Source organism: Aulonocara sp. 'chitande type north' Nkhata Bay, linkage group LG10, assembly GCF_057382095.1.
Source record: "Aulonocara sp. 'chitande type north' Nkhata Bay isolate Kocher_YH1m ecotype deep benthic linkage group LG10, A_spYH_male_GT1.1, whole genome shotgun sequence".
Lineage (NCBI taxonomy): Eukaryota > Metazoa > Chordata > Actinopteri > Cichliformes > Cichlidae > Aulonocara > Aulonocara sp. 'chitande type north' Nkhata Bay.
The window spans coordinates 28,459,995-28,484,373 of record NC_141353.1 but is presented as its reverse complement, the minus strand read 5'-3'; the positions used below and the strand labels follow the sequence as shown (position 1 = coordinate 28,484,373).

Here is a 24,379-nt window from a genome sequence, read left to right as displayed (position 1 = left end):
AGAGACAGAATCATTGTTTCTTCTTGTTTGGTCTTGTACAAGGACATTAAGTTCAACAATCTACGAACATTGTCCCCATAGTGCCTTCCTGCAATGAACCCCGTTTGATCTGGATTTATAACCTGTGTAATAATTTTACTAACTCTTTTGGCTAAAATCGTGGTGAGAATGCACAAATCAGTATTAAGTAATGAGATTGGCCTGTATGATTGACAATTTGTGGGGTCCTTGCCCTCTTTATGGATTACGACAATTGTAGCATCATTCCAGGAAGGCGCCGATTGAACTGTTTTTTGAAATAACTTGGCTTTTTCTAGTTAAATGCATACAAGATGTGGTACTCATGGGACAGCCACGGTACGTTTTATAGGATATGATGCATTAGATGGAGATTAAACAGAAAATAACATATTAAAAACGAGCTCAAACTGAAATACTTCTAATGTCTCTGCTTGCCTCTCTGTGAAAATCTCCCAATGCCACTCCTTTGTGTGTAACATAATATTGATTCATTTGTATTCTCAGAGTACTCTACTCATTGTATAAACCACAGAGTCATCAAGCAGGTCATGATTACATTTCCAGAAAAAGAAACAGACAAAAATGCATACAGGGAGTGCAGAATTATTAGGCAAATGAGTATTTTGTCCACATCATCCTCTTCATGCATGTTGTCTTACTCCAAGCTGTATAGGCTCGAAAGCCTACTACCAATTAAGCATATTAGGTGATGTGCATCTCTGTAATGAGAAGGGGTGTGGTCTAATGACATCAACACCCTATATCAGGTGTGCATAATTATTAGGCAATGTCCTTTCCTTTGGCAAAATGGGTCAAAAGAAGGACTTGACAGGCTCAGAAAAGTCAAAAATAGTGAGATATCTTGCAGAGGGATGCAGCGGTCTCAAAATTGCAAAGCTTCTGAAGCGTGATCATCGAACAATCAAGCGTTTCATTCAAAATAGTCAACAGGGTCGCAAGAAGCGTGTGGAAAAACCAAGGCACAAAATAACTGCCCATGAATTGAGAAAAGTCAAGCGTGCAGCTGCCAAGATGCCACTTGCCACCAGTTTGGCCATATTTCAGAGCTGCAACATCACTGGAGTGCCCAAAAGCACAAGGTGTGCAATACTCAGAGACATGGCCAAGGTAAGAAAGGCTGAAAGACGACCACCACTGAACAAGACACACAAGCTGAAACGTCAAGACTGGGCCAAGAAATATCTCAAGACTGGTTTTTCTAAGGTTTTATGGACTGATGAAATGAGAGTCTTGATGGGCCAGATGGATGGGCCCGTGGCTGGATTGGTAAAGGGCAGAGAGCTCCAGGCCGACTCAGACGCCAGCAAGGTGGAGGTGGAGTACTGGTTTGGGCTGGTATCATCAAAGATGAGCTTGTGGGGCCTTTTCAGGTTGAGGATGGAGTCAAGCTCAACTCCCAGTCCTACTGCCAGTTTCTGGAAGACACCTTCTTCAAGCAGTGGTACAGGAAGAAGTTTGCATCCTTCAAGAAAAACATGATTTTCATGCAGGACAATGCTCCATCACACGCGTCCAAGTACTCCACAGCGTGGGTGGCAAGAAAGGGTATAAAAGAAGAAAAACTAATGACATGGCCACCTTGTTCACCTGATCTGAACCCCATTGAGAACCTGTGGTCCATCATCAAATGTGAGATTTACAAGGAGGGAAAACAGTACACCTCTCTGAACAGTGTCTGGGAGGCTGTGGTTGCTGCTGCACGCAATGTTGATGGTGAACAGATCAAAACACTGACAGAATCCATGGATGGCAGGCTTTTGAGTGTCCTTGCAAAGAAAGGTGGCTATATTGGTCGCTGATTTGTTTTTGTTTTGTTTTTGAATGTCAGAAATTTATATTTGTGAATGTGGAGATGTTATATTGTTTTCACTGGTAAAAATAAATAATTGAAATGGGTATATATTTGTTTTTTGTTAAGTTGCCTAATAATTATGCACAGTAATAGTCACCTGCAGACACAGATATCCCCCTAAAATAGCTAAAACTAAAAACTACTTCCAAAAACATTCAGCTTTGATATTAATGAGTTTTTTGGGTTCATTGAGAACATGGTTGTTGTTCAATAATAAAATTATTCCTCAAAAATACAACTTTCCTAATAATTCTGCACTCCCTGTAAATAAATTAAATAATTCATTCAAAAGGATGTTTGAATTTTGATATTTGATGAATTCGATGAAGTCTTCAAATGCTATAGAGGTGAAATTGTAGTGCCATGTTCAAAGGCAGTGGTAAGTTTGCATTCCTGAAAATATAAAATATAAAGAAAAAAGGGGACCTAACATTAATTGAGAATATGTGGGAATAACTGTCAGTGAACCCTATTAAAATTTGCTTTTTTTCTCCAAATCAATTTTATATTTGTAAAACTTTAACAGAATTAAGATTGATGCAAAAATAAAAAGGGTTTGAAAACCATTCTTTGTTGACAATACATCCATCATTCATTCAGGCAGTGATCTGGAGTTACATTTTACTTGTCACTTACAGAGCTCTGAACAGCACGTACCTTCAGCATGTTTTTGACATGCTAAAGGCTTCACTGCTTTTATACTACAGAACCAGAAACCACTTGGGAAAACAGGAGAAAAACAAGCATATAAAAAAAGAAAGGGAAAAAAACGAGACCACATAATAATCACTCAGCATAACCTTCTTTTTAATATAATGTGCATAACACTAATTAGATAATAAGAGCCGACCAGGAAAACAGCCTTGGCAGGTGTACAGATCAGGGAAACACACTTAGTGTAACCAGTGGACAGGTTAAGCATGGCAGGTCAGAAACACAAACACACTCAGGAGTGGAACTGCAAAGACAGAACCTGGGTGTACTGTATAATAATAGGCATGGACAGCACTGTGCACACAGCAGAAGCATATGCAGTTCTGTACATGCTACAGTGAGTGTTTGTATATATGGATGAGCTTCTTACATCTGCACTAGGAATAACAATGATGACATCTTGACAGCAGGAAGAGCTGGTGCTTTGTATTTTGCATTCAAGTGAAACTTCACAACTCGGTGAAAGTCATCCGGGTGTCGTAATGTTCCAGGTGCAAAAAGCAAAAAGTCTCAGTGCTCAACCTTTTTTTAAGACACAGGTGAAAACGAACTCAACTGATTGTCACCTGCCTTGAAACATAGATATTTAGCAGTAATAGTATTATTAGTAATATAATTAACAGGATGTCGTCAGGACTACAAAAATAAATAACATAATTGAAGCCCTTACATAAAAACTTTACTATAAAAACATATCAACCTAAATCTATTAAATCTATTAAAAACAATAAAGGCAAGTACAGCAAAAGCCATATGTTAAAAAGATAACACCAACATCGATCAAAAGGGATTAGTGAGCCACAACTTTCTATAGTAAATAAAACCATTTCTCCAACTTCAGTAAAAGAATATGCCAGGAATCTTTCAAATGTTTCTCACAGTGAGCTCACTGTATTTTCCGCTTTACTTGAATCATGAAAGTTTGCAGGAAAGTGTCAATTAATATACTATCTAAATTATGCCCTTTCGCCCCACTGCAATGAAGCAGTTCTTGCGTGTCGCATTTTGATTTGTTCCTGTCTCTCTCCCCGGCTTGCCTGTTACTTTTCTTGACAGGTCTCTTAATCCATCTTATTTTACGCATGTATTAATCACCTCAAACAGAATCCAGTCGCTGGAAGAAAAGCTTTCCTCTCACCTCCTGTGGATTAGCCTCTTTTCCCTGTGTCAATCAGTGATACACTTGTCTCTAGCTGTTAGTGTTATGGTTCTAACACCAGAGTAGTTTTTGATTTCATTATACTCTACATGTACTGCAGTCAGGGAAGTAACAGTAAATAAACATATATATATCACTTGACCTTATACCTTATATGACTCAGGGGTAATACATTTTCTTGCCAGATCAGTTGCAGAACTTTTTCTCTTCTCCTTAGGTCAGTACAGTCTTTTAGAGTGTATGAGACATCTGTTTAAAGGTCATCTCAAGCAATCCACACATCAAAAGAATCATTTTTTATTTGCAGGATTGGAATAGGTCATAGGTCATGTGCCTGGAACATTTGATGCTTGTTACACCCCCTGTTTCCAATGTTGTCTTCCTTTTCGCTGTGAACTGTTTCATAAAATAAAACTGCCCTCCTTCTCTTGAAATACTGAAGAAGGGGGGGTGGAAGAGAAAAAACACCCGCAGACAGAAGCGTTTTAAAATCCACCAGTGGGCTTTGTACAATGCATAACCTTTTCCAGCCTAAGAAGACAATGTTCATGCACTTTTGTACTCTCCTCAACCCGTATACAAAGTGAGTCTAGTTTTGATAGGAGGAAAAGAATCTGCAGAGTAGTTTCATTGTTAAGAAGGATGGAGACTGAACAACAAAACAGCAGAATGTCTTTGTTCTAAGTTAAAGCAAAGGAAATTGGGTCATTGGGGATGTATCACAGTACGCCTGAACTGACTAAATTTTAACAATGGCTTAATATTTGTGTGCAGAGCTGACATCGTTACCTAAGGGTGGCACTGCAGAAAGCGCATGGTATCTATTTATTCTGGCCCATATTCATTCCCACAGGGTCAAAAACTGCTTTTTTGTCAAAGCCATTGGAATTTCAGAGATACGCACAAGGTCGTCACATACAGACACTTGTAAAGAATCCCTCGGCTTCACATTTAAACATACTTGGTTAATAATTATCCTTTCTACACATAGGCTTAATGGTATGTACGGGCATATTCTTCCCTAATCACCCATCTTTTCAATGAAAAGTGAGTCCAAATGAATATGTGAAAAGAAATTAAAGTTCCAAACAGGACGTGAATTGTTTCAGCGATGGCAAGCTTGAGTCTGCGTGTGGTGTGTCGGGAGCACATTTGCCAAAGGGCACCTTGTGCATATCTGTGAAACCAGTGTCAGAATGGCAGTGCTCAACCCAGTGGGATTAGAACGCATTGTTTATCCTCTGTGAAGTATGAATGTGCTCAGTAAATATAAATGGCTTCATAAAGCTTGTCACACAAGAATCATAGTCTGCCTTTTTGAATCTAAAATACAAAAGGCTGTCTCGGAGCAGCCAGTGCGTGCAAGAATGGGAAGAAACTTTAAAGCCACCAATGTATCTTTAAATTCATGCAAAGATGAGTTAGGTGCAAAAAAAGGATAGGAAGAGATATGCTGTAAGAATACAGTATGGCTTGGATCAGCGTTGTCTGTGTAGAAGTAGCTACCGAGCCCTGTCAAAGTTCCTGTCTCACCTCTTTGTTGTTTTCACCCCCCCCCCCTCCTTTGCCTCCTGTCACTCTCTATTCACCCACCAGGGGTGCTTTTCATTTTGCCAGCATGTCTCCCCTTACTTCCCTCACTTGCATCTCTTCCTTAGCTCCTCCCAGTGAGGATGTGAGTGAGAGGTGTGAGGGAGACATGCAAGGACTCTGAAGCTGGAGCCACAAAAATGAAAACTCCTTGTTCTCAAAGCCAGCTCATGACTTAGTGATGCCGTTCTGCACAGCTGGATCAGCCATCAAATAGCTGTCCACAGAAGTTTGTGTCTTACAGGCTTCCAAAATATATGAAAGCCTTATTTAGTTTGGCATAACAATGAATGCATTCATTGATGTTGTTAATTTTAACCATCATTTAATATTGATTTTTACTCTTCTGACTTATTCATGTGTCAAATGTTCTGATTTATTTACCTACTGCAGAGTGAAACACGGCATAGCTCCATAAGAATGCCTGCATGTTGATGTGAAATAATAAAAGAAAAAAACAAACAGCAGCTTTGTGTGATGCTACAACACTGAAATGATCATTTATGAGTTAAGCCTGGGTCATTTGCATGCAGTATATGGTCATGTGTGGAGTTGCATTATTTATACACTGGGACACTTTATAAAAAATGCCATCCACCACATTCCTGGGTTTCCTTGCTCTGTGCTACTTCAGAAGCCTTCTTTCTCTTCTGCACCTCGCCTCCTTGAGGTGCAATTATGAAATTGAGACGTCTTCGTAATGTCAAAGGGAAAACTGTTGCCCCACTTCTGGGGAGGCGAAACGACACGGTTAAGTATAAGCAAGCCTAATGAAAAGCACCCCAGAAGTCATTAGACTTTCCTCGTTTTTTCCATTCGCCTGACCTCCACAACCACCTAACCGGTTTCTCATTCCACAGTCACATGCCTGCCAGTTTCCCATTTTCTTTCTACCTACATGCCTTTAACCCTCTATTTTCGCTTTAATCTTTTGATCTACGTTTGGATCCTTCTTTCCATCCATACCATGCAAAATCTAAAATAATTACAATTATGTGGGTTTGAAGTCTTTTTGCCAAGCTAAGATAACTTGCTACAGGTGGAGTTGTCAACATACACACAAGGATAGCATCAGTCTTCACATGCAACTCTGAGCAAGCATTTACTTAAATATAAAATGTATTTCAGCTAAGGTGATTTCATTTTTTATTAGGAAAAATGTAAAATAGAAACAATTAGACGAGTGAATTTACTCTGAATGCAACAAAAATATAGACAGATGGTACGTTTCAAGCCTCCTTTCTAAAAAACTGCTCTAACATTTTCCGTGACAGTTTGTAAACGTACAATTTACAGAAAAGAAAAAAATCATTCTGCATCAATTTCAGATGTTTAAAAAGCGAGGGGGTTATGTCTGTAGAGTCTGAAAAGAATAGGACAATTGCTCCTTTTGTAGCATAGAATCTGTTAGCAGTTAAATGTGTTACAGGTGGCAAAATGTTGGCTTTTGTCACACAGCTCCGGGGGCTGACAACAGAGTGTTTCTGAAGAGCTCTACTTTTTATTATAAAATCTGACATGACACAGTCTGGATCAAAGAACACAACGGAGGACACATTTTTTTAAAAATAGATTTAACCAGTTAAGTATCGCGCCTCGCAAAGAAACTCATCTACATCTTTTCATCTGCGCTCATCTACACCTCTAGCATGTGTGAAAGCATGGATATATATATGTGTGTTTGTATGTGTGTTCTGCTAATATGCTATGGGAAATAAACTCGCAAACATTTGCATGCCAGTCCACTATAATATGTGTTATTACAATTAATTTCAAGCCATAATCCTACAGATGGAGGTTTCACACCATTGGCTCCGCAGCCAAGCACATCCACCAAATGTCTGACTGAACGCTTCTAAGAAGTGACAATAAATCACACAGGTAACCCGATTCTGCTGCCGCATTTAAGCCTTCGCTTCCTGAGTAGCAAAGACAAGAAATCATCAGAGCCTCACCTGTCATTGCAGACAGCACACAATGATTTATGCAATAGTCTAATATTGATTTTTATTATAGTATTTTTTCTTCAGATAATCATATTTCTCTTAAAAAATATTTTCGAAAACGACAAACACTTCATTTTTTATGTTTATTTATTTTTTACTTTTCACTTTTGCATAGCTTGGATGGGCAGTGAAGCTATTTTTCATTATGGATTAGAAATTTTTGCAAATTAGGATTTAATTTAGAACCGATTGTTCAAACAAAAAGGAAGGTCAGGAGTCTTTCTTGAATTGATAGCAAAATCCTCCAATCTCATGTGTAGCAATGAGGTCCGTAGAGATCATCAAGCGGCACAACAAAATTGTGGGCATTTATGTAGCCGTCAGGGATTGTGTTTCAGTGTAAGATCTGTTCTCAAATGCCTTTCCAACAATTCACCAACAATTCCATTGTGACCAAGGTATTTTGTAAAAACACACAATCCCATGTGGTTTTTACTTATTATCCTTTTTAATATGCAGGACAGACGCCCAAAACACACTTGCAAAGTGCTACATCAGCTGACCTGGCCTCCACAATTGCCTACGCCAAACCATTCCCATACTGCCATTTGGTCAAAGGCACAGGTGTGCAAAAGCTCTCCTTTTAGGCAATGAAAAAACAGGTCTCACTCCCAGATATATGATTGCAGTAGAACCCGTGTCACATTTAAATTTAAAGGAATCATTTTTCACTGTGTAGCATTTAATGCTGCAAGGGGGGCCTGTTTTTTTCCAAATATAACCAAGTAGTTTCCAGTTCCTAAATCTAACAAGTGAGGAAGTAGAAGAAGTTGAAATACAAAGTTGTAAAGGAAGCAAGATGAACAAGAAAGAAAAAAACAAACTGTAAATCATAAAGTTTCCTAATGGGACACAAATATCAGTCTTCTGATTCACACAAGGGGGATTTACTCCATCTATCTACTTTAGCCTCCTAATGAGGACATTGTAGGTCTTTAAATTGGTAATTTTGTCTCCTGGAGTCCAATACTCCTGTAGCCAGTGTATCAAGGCACCACCGGCATAGGACACATTGTGAGTATGCCTGATAGACAAGATGGCATCAAACAGAACAGCAGTATTTGTTGCCCTGAGATGAAAACACATTGCCTAAATAGAGCTGAGATAGCGTGGGATAAAATGTTTTTTTTTTTTCTAAATGTCCTTTCAGCTCAAGGAAACTCAAAACTGTAAATGTTTGACAAAATAAGTGGCACAGTATTAGAATTTGAAGTAAGCGTACAATGTGCATAAGGTTGGATTGTACAAAAACGATCTTGTTTACAGCCTTGTTGAGTATATTGTCCTTTTACAGCATAGAAGGACGTGTATTTTAACATTTGATCTGTGCTGTTGTTATCTTTGAGAACTGATCTTATGCAAACAAGGATATAAAGAACCTGCAACTTTTTTTTTGCTTTAATGCTGAGATAAATTGCACACTTTTCACTTCAAGAAGACTTTGGTTTCACACTGCAGAGGGTGTCCTATTTTCAGAGGAAGTGCGCTAATTAGGCTATAGTGTGTGTGAATTTAAGCATATCTTTGTGGCCGCATGATGAGACTGATTTCCTCCAGGCTTCTGCTCAGCCTTATGCCTGAGAATGCATAAAACAGCCCTTATCAGTTAAAACGACCTTACACACATGCTGTTTATAAAACTGCTCCTATTTTTTTTTTTTTTTTTTCAGATGAAACCACACACATACACAAACATAGATACACACAGATGCATCTTACAAAGTTCTGATAAACACACTAGCTCTGGCAAGCTCACACTGCAGACATTTTAGCTACTACCTGCTTCTATACATTGTGAAGTAAGCTAATAAAAATGCGAACAGATCTAAAATAGAGAGAATATTGGCCTTGTATTCAGTCTGTGGCTAGCAACATGGCTGCGACGAAGCATTTTACCCTGCATTTAAATGTTAACTATATAAAATGCCACTAGAACGGTTAGAATCAAAACAAGAAAACAAGAAAACAGTTTTCTTCACATGAAATTAGCCACTTCAATGCTCCTTTAAAGTTCGCTTCCTGTGTTCATTACTACTACTAAAACTAGCAGTTTTATTAGAGATAATAAGGCAGCAGCTGAAAGAAGCTTGACTGTGAGTTTTCATGGTTGTGCCCTCATCCTACACAGAGCCTAAGCAGAGCTTTGCATACCATCATCTACATCAAACATAAGGCCCGGCGGCCAGAATTATCCCTGCAAAGACTCAAAGCTGGCCTACTGGACAGCTTTTTTTCTTATGTTTTGTCTGCTGATAAAGACCTTCACACTACACCATACTGCTGCTGTGTTACTCTTGTTTAGAGGTAGCTGTGGTTCAGGAGATTCAGCAGGTTGTTCACCATTTAGAAGATCCCCGGCTCCTCCTATATGCTGAAGAATCCTTGGACAAGATACTGAACCATCAGTTTCCCCTGATGGAGAGTGATGGACGTATAAATGTGTGTGACAGTACACTGAGTGCTCAGTTAGAGTTGAAATGCCTTATATAAATACCATTCTTTTTCCATTGTGACGGTGCTAATGTTGATCATTACTCATCTGCCTGGATATTTGAGTTATGGACATAGCTATTTTAATTGACAGATGTGCCAAAGTAGGCAGCCAGTGGGTATCTACTGAGCCTCATCTCCACTATTTGGAGTATCTGAGCTTGAGCGTTCCATTGCTTTTCTACCATTGGTGCCTTCAGAACTATTTAATAGACTCATTTGTCAAACATCAGTGCTTTCTGTGTTGTACACAGCATCCAAGAAGAACTGGTAAATATCTATGTCTGCGTGATGCACATGTACAGTTACGGATGAAGCTTGGTAACCAAGCTTGCGAACAGTAGCTAATTACTCAGCAGTTCACCCTTTCATGCTAACATGGAACGTAAGGCTATAGCCAAAACACTGAAGTTCAAAGACATGGCACCGCATGTATTTGTCCTTGTCACTACCCGATCCGTACCGGAAACCCAATCGGTAACCCGCATGCGCGAAAGGTCTCTACTTCCGGTCGTAGCGTTTTACGATAGTTATGGGTCAGAGTATCTGTTAAGATGTTAAGAATAACAAGTATATCTTAAAATGTTTGCAATAATGAAGCATTTCAGTACAATGTAGACAAAAACGAAAAATAAAAAGAAAGTTACGGATCAGGACTCTCCGATCCTTACTGCGCATGTGTAAAGTCTGACCGTACAAATCGGGTCTACCCGATCCGTACCGCGCATGTGCAGATGTTTTTTTTCTTCTTCTGTTCGTTTAATGGCAGTTTATTCCCCAGTGTACGAGGATACCGCCACCTGCTGACCGAGCGAATAAACCCTATTGTAAACTGAATTAGCGTCATTACAAACGTGTGTTAAATTTGATTTAGCGATAGTCGAGTGTGTTTATGCTTGTCTGTGAGGAGAGGATTGTTGGAATAGTGATGATGATGTGCGCTATCACTGTCAATTGTCAGTAAACACTTCATCTGGCTGATGAATCTACACGTGAGATATTACAAAGTCTGCATTATTAACTCTGTAATTAGGCGCCATTCTTCTTATTTTACGGCGCTGTTGCTCAATCGGGGGACGCTCTCTGTTGAGGAGAAAAGCATGAATTTCTTTGTATACGGATTATCCATTGTTTAAATGTCCCGGGCAGTCGAAAAGGAGGCAGAGCTGTTGAGAAATGCTAGGAGCTAACTGGGCGCTAACCGTATCAGTCAAATATATTGAATGTCGCAATGTTGGCAAAGAGAGGAAGTGACGTAAGATTGCGCATGCGGGGTACCGATCGGGTTTCCGGTACGGATCGGGTAGTGACAGTCCTGTCTTCCATGTTTTGTTGTTGATCTGCTTGATAGAAATGGAAACTTGCTATCTTATGAAGAATTTATTGATAAGTATAAAATAGAGATTTCATTTAATAATTATAATAAGGTTTGTAAAGCGATACCCACACCGTTGTTAAATCTTATCGTAAATACTTTAAAGTATTCATTAATAAGAACATGCTTACCTTCACTGACGATAGGTAATACCTCAATAAAGGACAAACAATTTAATAATAAGTTCATCTCTAATACCTTTAAGCAAATAGTATTCTGCAACTACAATGTCAATGTCAGACATGACCTTGATAGCATATTGAAAGACAAGTCATTTTCTTTTTACTTAAAATACCCACTTGCGCCTAAAATGAAAGAAACACACTTCAGAATCATATCAGGCATTTATCCAGTTGGAGAATTCCTGCATAAAAGGTTTAATTTTGAGGCCGACTCTTGTGCTTTCTGTTCTTCCGATCCAGAAACACTAGAGCATCTATTTTTCACTTGTCAGTATGTTAATGCTTTCTGGTTTGAAATACACTGTTGGGTTTCACTCAGAATTTCCAATGTACCTGCCTTCACATCTAAGGATATTCTTTACTTTATGGACAATCTGGATTCTGAAATCTCAGATGTTGTCAATTTTGTAATAGTGCTATGTAAGTTTTTCATTCATTTATGTAAGTGGAAGAATGCCTCTCCTATGTTTACCGTCTTCTTGAATTACTTTTGTCAATACTTTAAGTCACTTAACCTTATTTCAAATATGAACAAAAAAACTGCTGTACTATACTGTAAAATCAAAAAATACTTGCTCTTCTAATTTTCTTGCCTGTGTCAAAAGGTCTATGTTCCTTATTTCTTTACTCTAGAAACTTTTATTTTCTCCCTGTAAAGTTATGATGACTTGCTTCACCATCTTTATAATGTAAATTGTTACAATTCTGGTCTGTTTCCTTGACTTGTTTTGTATATGGAAATTTGTTTCAATAAAAAAAAAAAAAAAAAAAAAAAAAGACAGTCCTGTCTTCCTTCTCTCACCCTAACCAGTCGCGGCAGATGGCCCCGCCCCTCCCTGAGCCTGGTTCTGCTGGAGGTTTCTTCCTGTTAAAAGGGAGTTTTTCCTTCCCGCTGTCGCCAAAGTTCATCTTTTATTTAGTCTACACTTTTGCTGCAGAGAAGATGAAAGTTACAAAGAAGTTCTGTGAATGAAGGAAAACTTTAATCTATTAAAGATAATCTTGAATTATCTTTTTGCTTTCCTTTTTTATGTTGAACTGACATCCCTGTTTAAGCTAGCTTTTCAATCTGCATTTTACCTACCATCACCATCGGGCTAAGTGATTTTTGTTTGTTTGCTCATTGCATACCCAGAATCGTTCACTCTATGTAACCAAAGAATTGCAGACAAATACTGTACCATGAATTCTCTTTTAGTCTTGTTAGCCAGCTAGCTATAGCTAGCTGGCTAACAAGACTGGAAAAAGGAATGGAAAAAGGAAAGCAACACACCAGATATATTTTATGAAGCTCTCCTGGTTTATTCACACATAATGGAGAAGAAGGTGTCAATAATTAACTATATCCGTGTCCCAGCACATGAGGGTGTTAGCGAAATGAAACCGCAGGTGCTATGTCTAAGCAGGCACTAAATTGGGACAGAGCTGAAGTGGAGGTTGGATAATGATGATGATGAGTTGAGGAAATGTGGATTATGCCGCAAGATGGATTTGAGAAATTCCCATGGTAGGTTTCCAGATGACTGAAATCCATTAGTTGAAGTGGATTCAGAGTAGCCACAACAGCAGAGGAGTAATGTACAACCTACCCTGGCAGTTAAATATGGAGCTCATGGTCCCCAAAACATAAAAGCAAAGTTATTCGTCATATCTTGCAATTCTCCCAACAAAAGCTTTTTCACAATATTCTCTGAACCAAATTGCAGACGACAGACAGTGGACAGAAAACAACAAAGCAGCGACCCAGGTTGGGAAATGCAATTATCTTTTTGCTGTAGAAAAAAAAAGCTAAATAGAGAATGTTAATCTGCATGGAGGTGGAGCTAGCTATCGGTACTCTATAGTCCAATCTCCTGAAGATTTCAAAGAACAGGTTTAAATTAATTCTATCTCTCACAGAAAGTAGGTTGAATGGGTTGTGTCTGTGTAATCATTCCACCTCATCAGACTGGCTGTGAAGCGGCACCTTTGTAGAGTTACTACACTGTATCAGGTTCAGCAGAAGCTTGATCAGTTTGAATTAGTCATATTGAGTGGCTCCCTCACATATCAGGCTGTTAAAAGCTCACAGCAGCAGTACTGTAGTCGCACCTTTGCTACTCCTGCTTGACAAATGTAACCATATTAGCAAAGACATGAAAAAAAAAGTTTTACATACCAGGTTTTATTTTCTTCTAGTTTTATTATTACTATGGTCTTTAAAGCACACACTGACGCAAGACAGAGTAAAACATTAAACACATTTTTGAAAATGTAGCGTTGACAGGTTCATCAAGTTCAGACAAAATACACATCACGTTAGAATTGATTTTTGATATTGTGTCATCAAATTGTGTCCCAGACTACAGTGCTTTTTTGTTTTTTACAGATAAGGCTTGTGCTTTATCTTAATATCCCTGCTGGTCATAGGATGGATGCATGGACTGCACGGATGAGGCAAGTAGATGTAGGGATTCAGAAGAACAGGATCCAAAAAAAAGGTAGTTAATGTGGTGATGCTTTCACAGTGTGCAGTCTCATCAGCATTGTTTCCAGCAGCAGAAGCAGGAAGTTGCTTTGAGCAAAGGAGCTCTGATCACAGCTGTAGCTTATCTGCCCGGCACCAAATGGCAGGCAGACAAATTAACATTAACAGCATTTGGAGTCGTACTCCCGAGTTTGTGATCTGACAATAGAGCGACAATTGAATTTGGCATACAGCAGGTGGGCACCAACACAGTTTCAGATCAGTGCTAACTTTTCTTCTATCTGCTGGTTGTGGCAGTTGTGTGTTAACAAGTTTGACATAGGGCGACTTTTTGCCAGTGTTGTGTTATCAGCTTTTTTTTTCTCTGGAAATGCACAGTAGCATATGGAGCTGCGGTCAGATGTTTACATGCACTCATCATGGGTATGAATGACATGGCAATTTGGGGATTTTAATGGTTTATTTGAACTGTTTTTGTTTTGTTTTTTCATTGTGGGATGAGTCTACAATATACATCTTTAATGTCTGAAAAACAGTCTTGAATTTAGTTTGAATTTTTCTGATACACACAGCAAAATAATAATAATAATAATAATGGATTGCATTTATATAGCGCTTTTCGAGAACCTCAAAGCGCTTTACAATTCCACTATTCATTCACTCTCACATTCACACACTGGTGGAGGCAAGCTACATTTGTAGCCACAGCTGCCCTGGGGCAGACTGACAGAAGCGAGGCTGCCATATCGCGCCATCGGCCCCTCTGGCCAACACCAGTAGGCAAGTAGGGTAAAGTGTCTTGCCCAAGGACACAACGACCAGGACAGAGAGCCCAGGGATCGAACCGGCGACCTTCCGGTTACAGATGCGATTCCCAACCCCCTGAGCCACGGTCGCAAAAGCATGCATACCTTCACTTAAAATCTTTTAATAAGTGGCACTAAAAAATGCGCAATTGGTAGTTTCCCTTTGCCAGCATCAAAGGGGTTTGATGGGGCAATGAGTCATTTAGAACAATGGGGAACTGAGTAAATATCTAAAAATAAGAATTGTAGATTTACACAAACTGGGAAGATCTCTTGGAGCCATTTCTAAACAACTGCAGATTCCAAGAGCATCAGTTCAAAAAACTGTATGCAAATACAAGTAATTCAAATGAGTCGGAAGGTCTGGAAGAAGATCCAAACTATCACCCTGAGATGAGAGGAAAATGGTTAGTGTGTGTAACAACCGAAGAACCATCAAGGATGCTTGGAAATTGGAAATTGAAGTATCAGTGTCTGTGTCCACCAGAGATGGGCGCGTTACTGTAATACTTTTTTCGAGTAACGAGTAAAGTAAGGGATTACTATTGCAAAAACGGTAATTAGATTACTGTTACTTTCCCATAAGCACACTGCGTTACTAAAACTGTGATTTTCTTGCGAGAGTGTGTCATGACAGTGACGTAAGCGAGTGCGACGTTCGTGACAACAGCTGTGTGCAGATCAACAATGGATCATATATCGAGTGTGGGAGAGAGTATGAGCGTGCAGCGTGGAAGTACTGACCTTACTTTGAGTTTGATTCCATAAAAAGTGACAAAAACATTAGCGTCCGCTATTCACTGCGTGGGAAGAAATCTTCTTTTTACAGCGAAAAAAACCCCTTAACTTCCGAGCAAGCACCGAGTAGCTACGACGTGATGTGAAATTCACAGAGAAACTCGCGGATTCTTCAACTGACCGCTGCGGCACACCTGCACCAGGGTAAACCTCCGCCTACGCCACTCCTGCTATACAGGTGAAAATAGAGCAACAGGACCGCTAGTCTTTGATTTTATTTATTTTCTGCTGTGTTTCACTTGCATTTATTTGAAAGAGTGAGTGTAAACACAAAAAACTATTTTATTTTATGTGCTGGAATGTGCAGAAAATAGGTTTAAATGTTAAACAAATTTCTTCCAGTCAGAGAATGTTGCATATAATTTGTTTTTTGCTTGATGCATAAAGTTAAAAGATTAAAACTAATAAAACAAGTTTTAAAAAGAGAGTTTTTCATTTGATTACATTTTGTATGATGGATTATGTAGAAAAAGTAGAATTGGGCTGAAAGATCTCACTTTATCACCTATTCAGGTTGTAAATCGTGTTTTTAAAAAGTAACTAAGTAACTAAGTAATAATTACTTTTGAAAATAAGTAATCAGTAAAGTAACGGGATTACTTTTTGGGGGAAGTAATCAGTAATTAGTTACTGATTACTTTTTTCAAGTAACTTGACCAACACTGGTGTCCACAGTGAAGCAAGTTTTTTTACATTGCCATGGACTGAGAAGTTCCCAATCAAGAAAAAAACCCTGATCCAGAATTGACACCTTCCAGCTCGAATGAAATTTGCAGCTGCTCGCATGGAGAAACCGAATGCCTTCTGGAGAAAGGTTTTCATGGTCAGTCTTTGTGGTCTTTGAACACAAAAATTGAGCTATTTGGCCACAATGATAAGAGGTAACAGGCGGAGGACTAAGGTGCATGTTTCAAGCCTGAGAACAACTGTCAAGCATAGTCATGGTAGCTTTACACTGGCACTGGTGCATTACACCAAGGGGATGGAATAATGAAAAAGGACTACATTCAAATTATTCTTCATCTCACAGGTTGAAATTTGAACACAGCTGGATGTTTCGACAGGACACTTATCCCAAACAGACTTTGCAACTGGTTTTGGAATGGATAAACTGGGCTAACATTAGGCTTCTGGGATGGCCTTCACAAAGCCCCCAACCTCAATCCTACTGAAAATTTGAGGAAAGCACTTGCGAGCAAGGAAGCCAGCCAATTTAAATGAACTCTACACATTCTGCCGAGAAGAGTCGTCAAATATCCAGTTAGAATTGTGAAAAAAGCTTGTTGATGGCCCTCAAAACCATCTGTTTGAGGTGCAACTTGTTAACTTTTAGTGGGAGGCTATGTAGACATTTGAGCCTGTATGAATACGTTTGACCCTGTGTGGATTAGAGGAAAGCCAAAATAAATTCTAACTTGTGCAACTCAATTTTATTTATATAGCTCCAGATCACAACAACAGTCACCTCAAGGTGTTTTATATTGTAAGAACAATATAAAGCACTTACGAAAAGAAAGAACTTATAATAGTAGAGACAAAACCCAAACAATCAAACAACTTCTTTTGAGCAAGCAGTCGGCAACAACAGGAAGGAAAAACTCCCATTTAACAGGAAGAAACCTCCAGCAGAGCCAGGCAAAGGGAGGGGCAGCCATCTGCCGCTACTGGTTGCGGGTGATGGGAGGAAGACAGGACAAAAGACGCTGTGGAAGAGAGACAGAGATTAATAGTAACTAATGATTAAATGCAGAGTGGTGTATACACCCACAGTGAGTGAAAAAGTACAGTCATTTCACCCTGGTGAAAGAACAGTTCAAAGAAATGAAAGGCCCAAATTACCATGACAGTCATGCACATGATGAGTGGATGTAAACTTCTGACCACAAACAAAAAGAAAACACCCTGGGTGTCTGCTTATTACTGTCCAACAGTAGCTATTGAGATGCTTCACAACACTACTCACCACATATACGAACCATATTAATATATTAATATAAACAATATCACCTCAGAATTATTATTATTTTTTTTTAAATAAAATGGAATAAAATATTGTCATTGTGAACTATCCATCACTATTTGGAAATTCAGTCATTCGTTTAGTATTAAGCTATTCTAGCAGTCTGGATAACACTTTTAATTAGAACCAATATGTCACTCTATGTGTTTTAAACCATAGTTAGCCGGTTTGCAAGCTCAGTAATCCGAATTACAGCCTCTGGTGACCATCTGCCGTCTGCACAGACAGCTCCGCGCACTACTTTGTTACTGAATTCACCTCAGCCCGCCCCCTCCGTGTGTGTCTCTCTGTGTGTGGGGGGTTATAGCCTACCGGGCGGAGTAATTCGTGCTGGTATCTATTGAGTGCATGCGTGCGCGAGTGCGTGCTACGGTTTCAGCCTGTCACTCTCGTTGTGCCGCGGCGCGAACACGGGTAGCAAGAAGGACCAAAAATCCGCCTGGTATCAGTTGTTGTCCCTGGAAAGACTGTTTCCCCCCCATCACTAGAGACACCTCTCTTGTTTTAAAGTGCGTCTGCTCTTCAAGGAGAATAGCTGTGTGACACATTACAATGCTTCAAATAAGGGACCTCATCTGGGGATTGTTATTCATCGGCTGTGCAGGTAAAATGAGTTATTTCTTGTTCTAGTCTAATATTAGGTTGTGTGGGGATTAATATCCAGCTGTAGGCAAAGCAAATCTGTGTGAAAGCGCAGGCCGAGACGTGTTGATTCTAGAGCAGCATCCTCTGGTCCCATCCTTGTCACTGACTCCGGACAGTGGCGCTGGATTTGGAGCTCGAGCGCTGCAAAATTCACAGTTATCCCAAAAGTTCTCTAAAAAGTGAGGCATCTCCCCCTCTCTGAGGGAAAGCGACATGAATTACTTAGCAGGGCGCATTTTATTCAGTTTTGGGGTTATACAGTTTGATAGAGGCGCGTATCTCGGTGCATTTTGAATATCCCTGCACAACACAGAGAAGTGCAGACGACCAGTCTCTTTCATTCGGGGTGACTGTTCTCCCTAAGTTAAGTTATGCAACATATTTTTAATAATAATAATAAAAATCCCCACTCGTACTGCGTGCTGTGGAAGTTAAGCTCCTGAGTTCGTCCCTGTGGGTAAATAGAGGAGGATGCTTCCAGAGACCGGTGGTGTAGTGGGGCGCTTTTTGTGGTCCCCTTTATGTCAGCAGCCAGCTTATTGCTTATAGCCTCTTAAGTCGCTGCAAACGTCAACGGCAAACGAATATACTGTCATTCAAAAGTCCACCTCGGCTTTCTCAGTTCTGCTGGGTCAGACGTGACGCACCGAGGATGCGGAGAGCCGATCGCTATTAGCGGGAACGCTTTGTTTTAGCCCACTGGAAACAGATTTACTGCCCTTTTTTTCTCTTTATTACCTTAATATTCAATTTGTTTTCCGTACGCATGCGCTTAAAACTATCGAATAGATCGATAAGATGCACGCACAAATTTCCACTTGTGCCACGATCGGATTTGGCACATAACCAGTAGCTGTGCTATGTGTCCGTGCGGGAGTTTAGTTTTTGCATCCCTGCTCTGATCATATAGGTCGACACTGAGGTATTGCCTCTGTTTTTGTTGTTTTTCTGGCCAAAAAGGACTCTGTAGTTTCTAACTTAGTAGCGAGGTGCTTGTTTTTTTCTAACCTCCATGCGCAAAATGATGTCGACTTCGGCACAGACCCAGACTGATTTGATCGTACTTTTTAATTTCGTTGGTTGAGGGGAAATTCGTCATCCAGTGAGGTAGACTGAATAGTCTTTCAATGTATACAATAGCATCCAATCCCAGAGCTCTCATGGTTATATAGGGCGGGAGGGGGACCCATTTTCCCCCCAAAGCCCCCACCTCTCCCACCACCCACATCCTTCTCTCCTCCCTGCATTCACCTCCCCATTCCATACACTGCAACTGAGTGCTCAAAGAGGAGTTTGAGGACCCCCAGGGGTCCTTGGAGAGCGGAAGAATAGTTTGATGTTATAATTTGATTCAATTTAGTGTACATTATGGTGTAAAATGATTATTCTAACCTGGGGCCTCAGTTGCACTGTTGTTTCTCAGTGCTCTACAGGTCTATGCTTTTCTTGTCTATGGCAAAAAACAAAATAAAAAAAAGAAGCATTTTCTTCTCCCCTACTGAGATTAACTGCAGCCAATACAGCCACTGAGTCTGGATGAAATGACTGAAGGTACAGTTAAAATAACCAGAAGGCAAATCTTTTCATGTGCTAAAAAAGTAGCCTATCATCTGGCTATGCCTGTTTCGATTTATTGACATTTGACTCCTTTCCTTTCTTCCTTTCCTTTCCTTGCCTTGTGTTTGTGCCACACGGCCATGACACATTATTTGGGGTAGACTGTTAAGTCACTTTTCCCTGAGCACGCATCATTAGTTTAAAGTTCATAGATGTAGCACTGTGAGACTGTATTGAATTATCCATGCAGTAGTCTCGGTCTGGCTAAATAATACATTTATTTCACAGTTGTGCTGAAGCCAACAGCCCTGTCTTTGCATAATTTAGGGAAATCGAGCATGAAGAATGTGGGTCTACGCACAGGAAAATAATGTATATAGCCTAAAATAATGTGGACTGGGGAAATTGAGTGGATAAGACGACAGAATTTGAAGAAGGTGGATCATTACTGTGTATGTTGGATGGTATTTTTCTTGTTTTGGTACATAAAACCTAAGCTGGCCTCCATGTGGTGCTGGGCGTGCCCCCAAAGGGGCTCCGCTTTTGTTTTTCTTGTTTGTATGATCTGGTGGTTTTTGAGTGTGATAGTGATGTTGATACTTGAAGTTATATAAAATATTGATTTATTGATTACTGTCCAAACTTTTAAAACACAGGATTTGACATTTTGCACTTCACAAACAGCAACCAAAAAAATGCACTTTACATTTTTATCGCTGGGAAAAAAAATGCTGTGATTTCTGTTGGGAAAAAAAAACTACTTAAAATACTTTCAACAAGCTGAGCGAGGATCTAATGGGCTGTGTTGGGATAATGCGTGTGCCGGCTGATGTTTGTGGTTTCTATGAACCTTAAACTGCATCACTTGGCGCTGGCTTTTGAAAGTTTTCCAGAATATTTTTGGAGGTATTTCCAAATCAGCACCCTGTCACTGATGTGGGTTTAGAGAGTGGTGCTGGGATGTTTTCATTTCTTCTATATGATTCATGACCCTGCCGAAATATTCTGACACCCCCACAATTTACCGCGCCTCCGCAGGGGAGGGAAAGAGAAAGGAACCAAGAGGGAGATAATTAGACAACTGTGCCTTAGCTGTACCCTCTTGCAACAAGGAGAAATTCAAATAAATTGATCGCATTATTTGATGGACTCGGGGTATATTGAAGGGGTAATGACAGTATCACACACTTTGAGGGCTGAGCAATTTAATTACATTTATTGATTTCCAGTTTCTGTTCCAGTTCGATGATAATTACATTTTTGAGGCTCGCGCCAAACATTAGAATGCAGAGCTACACCACCTTCCAAGATGTAACTGCATTATAATGCAGTTTTAGGAGTCTTTCTCGACTTAAATTCAAGTCGAGTGTGCAGTGCCCGTTCTGACTGTGTTACTGAATTAAGCCACCGCATCCATGGTGGTGATCAGTTTGAAACTGGAAAAAGTAGAAGGTGATGCAGGGTAATCTGAGGGGAAAAGAAGCCCCGTTTATTAAAGTGAAAATGACACCGCCTCAGATTTATGACTTCAAGAATGTGAAGTTACAGATCTGAGGCATTTCTATTCTTTTTTTTTTTTAACCCTTTCATGCTCTGTGCTGTTGGCTGTAGAGAAACCAACGCAGGGTTGCCTTCCAGTAAAAGTTTAAACTGGCTTTTATTGCACTGCAGCTCAGCATCGTCCAGCAGCGCCCTGCACTGACCAAATATGTAAAATATGTACTACTGGGCATTCCTGATTGATTAGTCTGACTTGAGGATAAAATATATTTATGATCAAATTACATAATTAGGCAGCACGGTGGCACGGTGGTTAGCACTGTTGCCGTACAGCAAGAAGGTCCTGAGTTCAATTCCAACATCAGGCCGGGGTCTTTCTGTGTGGAGTTTGCATGTCCTCCCCGTGTTTGCGTGGGTTCCCTCCGGGTACTCCGGCTTCCTCCCACCGTCCAAAGACATGCAGCTTGTGGGGATAGGTTAATTGGAAAATCCAAATTGCCGTTAGGTGTAAATGTGCGAGTGAATGTGAGCGCGAATGGTTGTCTGTCCCTGTGTGTTGGCCCTGCGACAGACTGGCGACCGGTCCAGGGTGTACCCCGCCTCTCGCCCTATGACAGCTGGGATAGGCTCCAGCGCCCCCCGCGACCCTGAAAAAAAAAAAGGAGAAGCGAATGGATGTTATTGAGTTGAATCGCCTTTTCACATGATATTGCAAACCGCTGTGCAGTGTTTTAGCATCTGACAGAATGGCAGAGTGTTCTCTCTCTTGCTGAAAGTGGATTGCCTCTGTTGGATTTCTTTATTCTTTTTGTTCCTGAAACAACAAGTTTGCAGGCTGAAGGCAGGCTAGATGCTGATGTGCACTTGCCATTCAGTTCATACAGTTATATGAAACTGCAAGCAGTGCAAATCCATGTACTGTTCTGGCTGTAAAGCAGCATGTGTGTACTTTAATCAGTCAGCTGAACTACAGAAGGGAAGAAAAACTTTAGCTTAACATTTTGAGGGAGAAAATACACAAATCCTAAATGGCTAACATATGGGACTTTAACTGCTGTGGTGGGTTCAAAGCCACTATGAAAATAATACAGGCTATTTTTGACTTAGGGGAACTGGAAAAAGCAGCCAAACACAGGAAAATTATAAGGCATTTTTAGTCCGCTCTTTAAATAAAACTAGATTCTGGCTCTTTCAAGCTTTGCTCCGTAGTTGCACTCTGGTCCATGCACCATTTGGCTTGGAGACACTTTGTACTAATGTACTATTACGGCTTGTTATGATCAAATTCTCGTCAGTACATGGACTGTTCAGATTATAGCAGTACTCCTACTTGGATTCAGCTTCTGTTTAGCTAAATACTGCATGCCTGTGTCGCCGTACAGTTTATGTAAGAGAGCAACAGATCAAGTGACTTGTCATCATAATTGCAAGTTGATTCTCAAGATGTGAGTTCTTTGCTGCTGCCTACATTTACATAAAGTCCAGTCATTACTGCGTCTACATTTTCGCCCTATAGCTTTCTTTTTTTCCCTTCTTGCTGTGCTCCCCCCCCCCCCCCCCCTTGATTTGTTTATTGATCTCCATCTTTTGCAGCTTTTATTATATGTCATATCATCCTTTCTCCCCTGAGAGTTCAACTCAAAACAGCCCACACAGCAGCACAGACACAGAGCCCTGTGTGTCTGAGTTACATTATCTGCTAATTAGTGCAGACTATTAAAATACTAAAAATTTAACTCACTAAAACTGAAGCAGAAACTCCTTGAATCGTTTGTACCACACAGCACAGTCTGTTAGATAATTCCTTTTAAAATGCTCCAACAGGCAACAACAGCACAGACATGGTGGAGAGGTGCATTAATTGACTTTGAGTAGTCCAGCAGTCTGTGTTGGAACCCCTGTCAGTCACAGCATCCATCTGCACACCAGCTCCAATATGCAGATGGATGGGTTTTAGAAAATGCACCCCTGTACACTTGCCACGAAGGGGGGAACTATGGAGGCCCTAACTGCTTTGTGTACAAGGCTGTAAACATGCTTTTTAATCCTGTGAAATTGGCTGTTTTAAACACAGGACTCTATGTGGATTCGCTCGCTTTTTGAGTGGGCATTAGAGGAAATGCAGTTTTTGGCACTTATGCCTTGGCTTCGTTCTCCAGACCTGGAGGTTGCTGTTTGCCCCAGACAGTACTGGTGATAAACTTTACTTCATCATGATCACGATTCAAACATGTCACATGAAACACAGTGACACTCAACTATCAAAGACCTGTGTACAGCCACTTGGATATAATTTTTCTAGATGGGTGTGTTCAGGAGGTAGAGTAGATCATGTACTAATCAGAAGGTCGGTGGCCTTATCTGTGCCTCCTCCATTCTGCATGTTGAAGTATCCTTGGGCAAGATACTGGACCCCGAGTTGCCCTCGATGCATCCATTGGAGTCTGAGTGTTTGGACATTACGAAAAAAACCCCACTTAGGTTAATGTGTGTATGAATGGGTGAATGAGGCTTGTGGTAAGAAAACGCTTTGGGGTCTCAAATTGAGTAGAAAAGCACTGAACAAGTACCAGTCCATTTAGATGTGACAACAACAATGCTCGTTAAGTGCCGTTGCAGCCAGAACCCACTATAAGTCCCTAATCTCACTAATAGAAAAGGATGTTAACACTTATTTACATCCACTGTTGGTATGCTTTTACACAAACACAGAACATTTGTTAGGCTAGTACAATCAAGTTAAAATGAGAGCTGCCTGTCTGTAGCCTAGGTGCTAGCTTGAGTTGCCAAGTATATTTGAATTTGGCAGATTCTTTTAGACTTATCTACAGTCTGAGACAGCAGCCACCCCCTCAGTGTTATCTGCACTTGCTGGTTCCACATCAGCAGCAAGGGAAAAAGCCGGACTGAGGAGATGAGTGATGGTGACTAATGTCAGTTCTTCATTCTTTCCAGACTCCACTCAGTCTTTTGTCAGTAATATTATTTAGTTTACTGACACTCAACATTTCTTTTCAGTGTGATGTTATTAAGTGTATGTAGTGCATTTCCCGCTGTAAAAACTGCTCTCTGTACCACAGATATACAATACGTACCTGCACATATGGGTTTGCTTATCTGTGCAAAATCTGTTATTGCTCCACCAAACTGTTAATATTTAATGGAACTGTGCTGTT

The 24,379-nt window shown here is 40.2% G+C and overlaps 1 protein-coding gene across 7 annotated transcripts in view; it reads left to right on the top strand.

The window, feature by feature from the left end:
- Positions 1-17,863: 17,863 nt before the first annotated feature.
- ncam1a (neural cell adhesion molecule 1a) overlaps positions 17,864-24,379 on the top strand; it is a 274,256-nt gene continuing 267,740 nt past the window's right edge. For 5 of the 7 annotated variants that reach the window (XM_086309417.1, XM_086309413.1, XM_086309416.1 and 2 more), the window contains exon 1: positions 17,864-18,105. In XM_086309417.1, the coding sequence (XP_086165543.1) occupies positions 18,054-18,105 (52 nt within the window). In that variant the 5' untranslated portion in view covers positions 17,864-18,053. The remainder of the gene's footprint in view (positions 18,106-24,379) is intronic. The other 2 variants (XM_086309419.1, XM_086309418.1) reach the window with 1 other exon arrangement.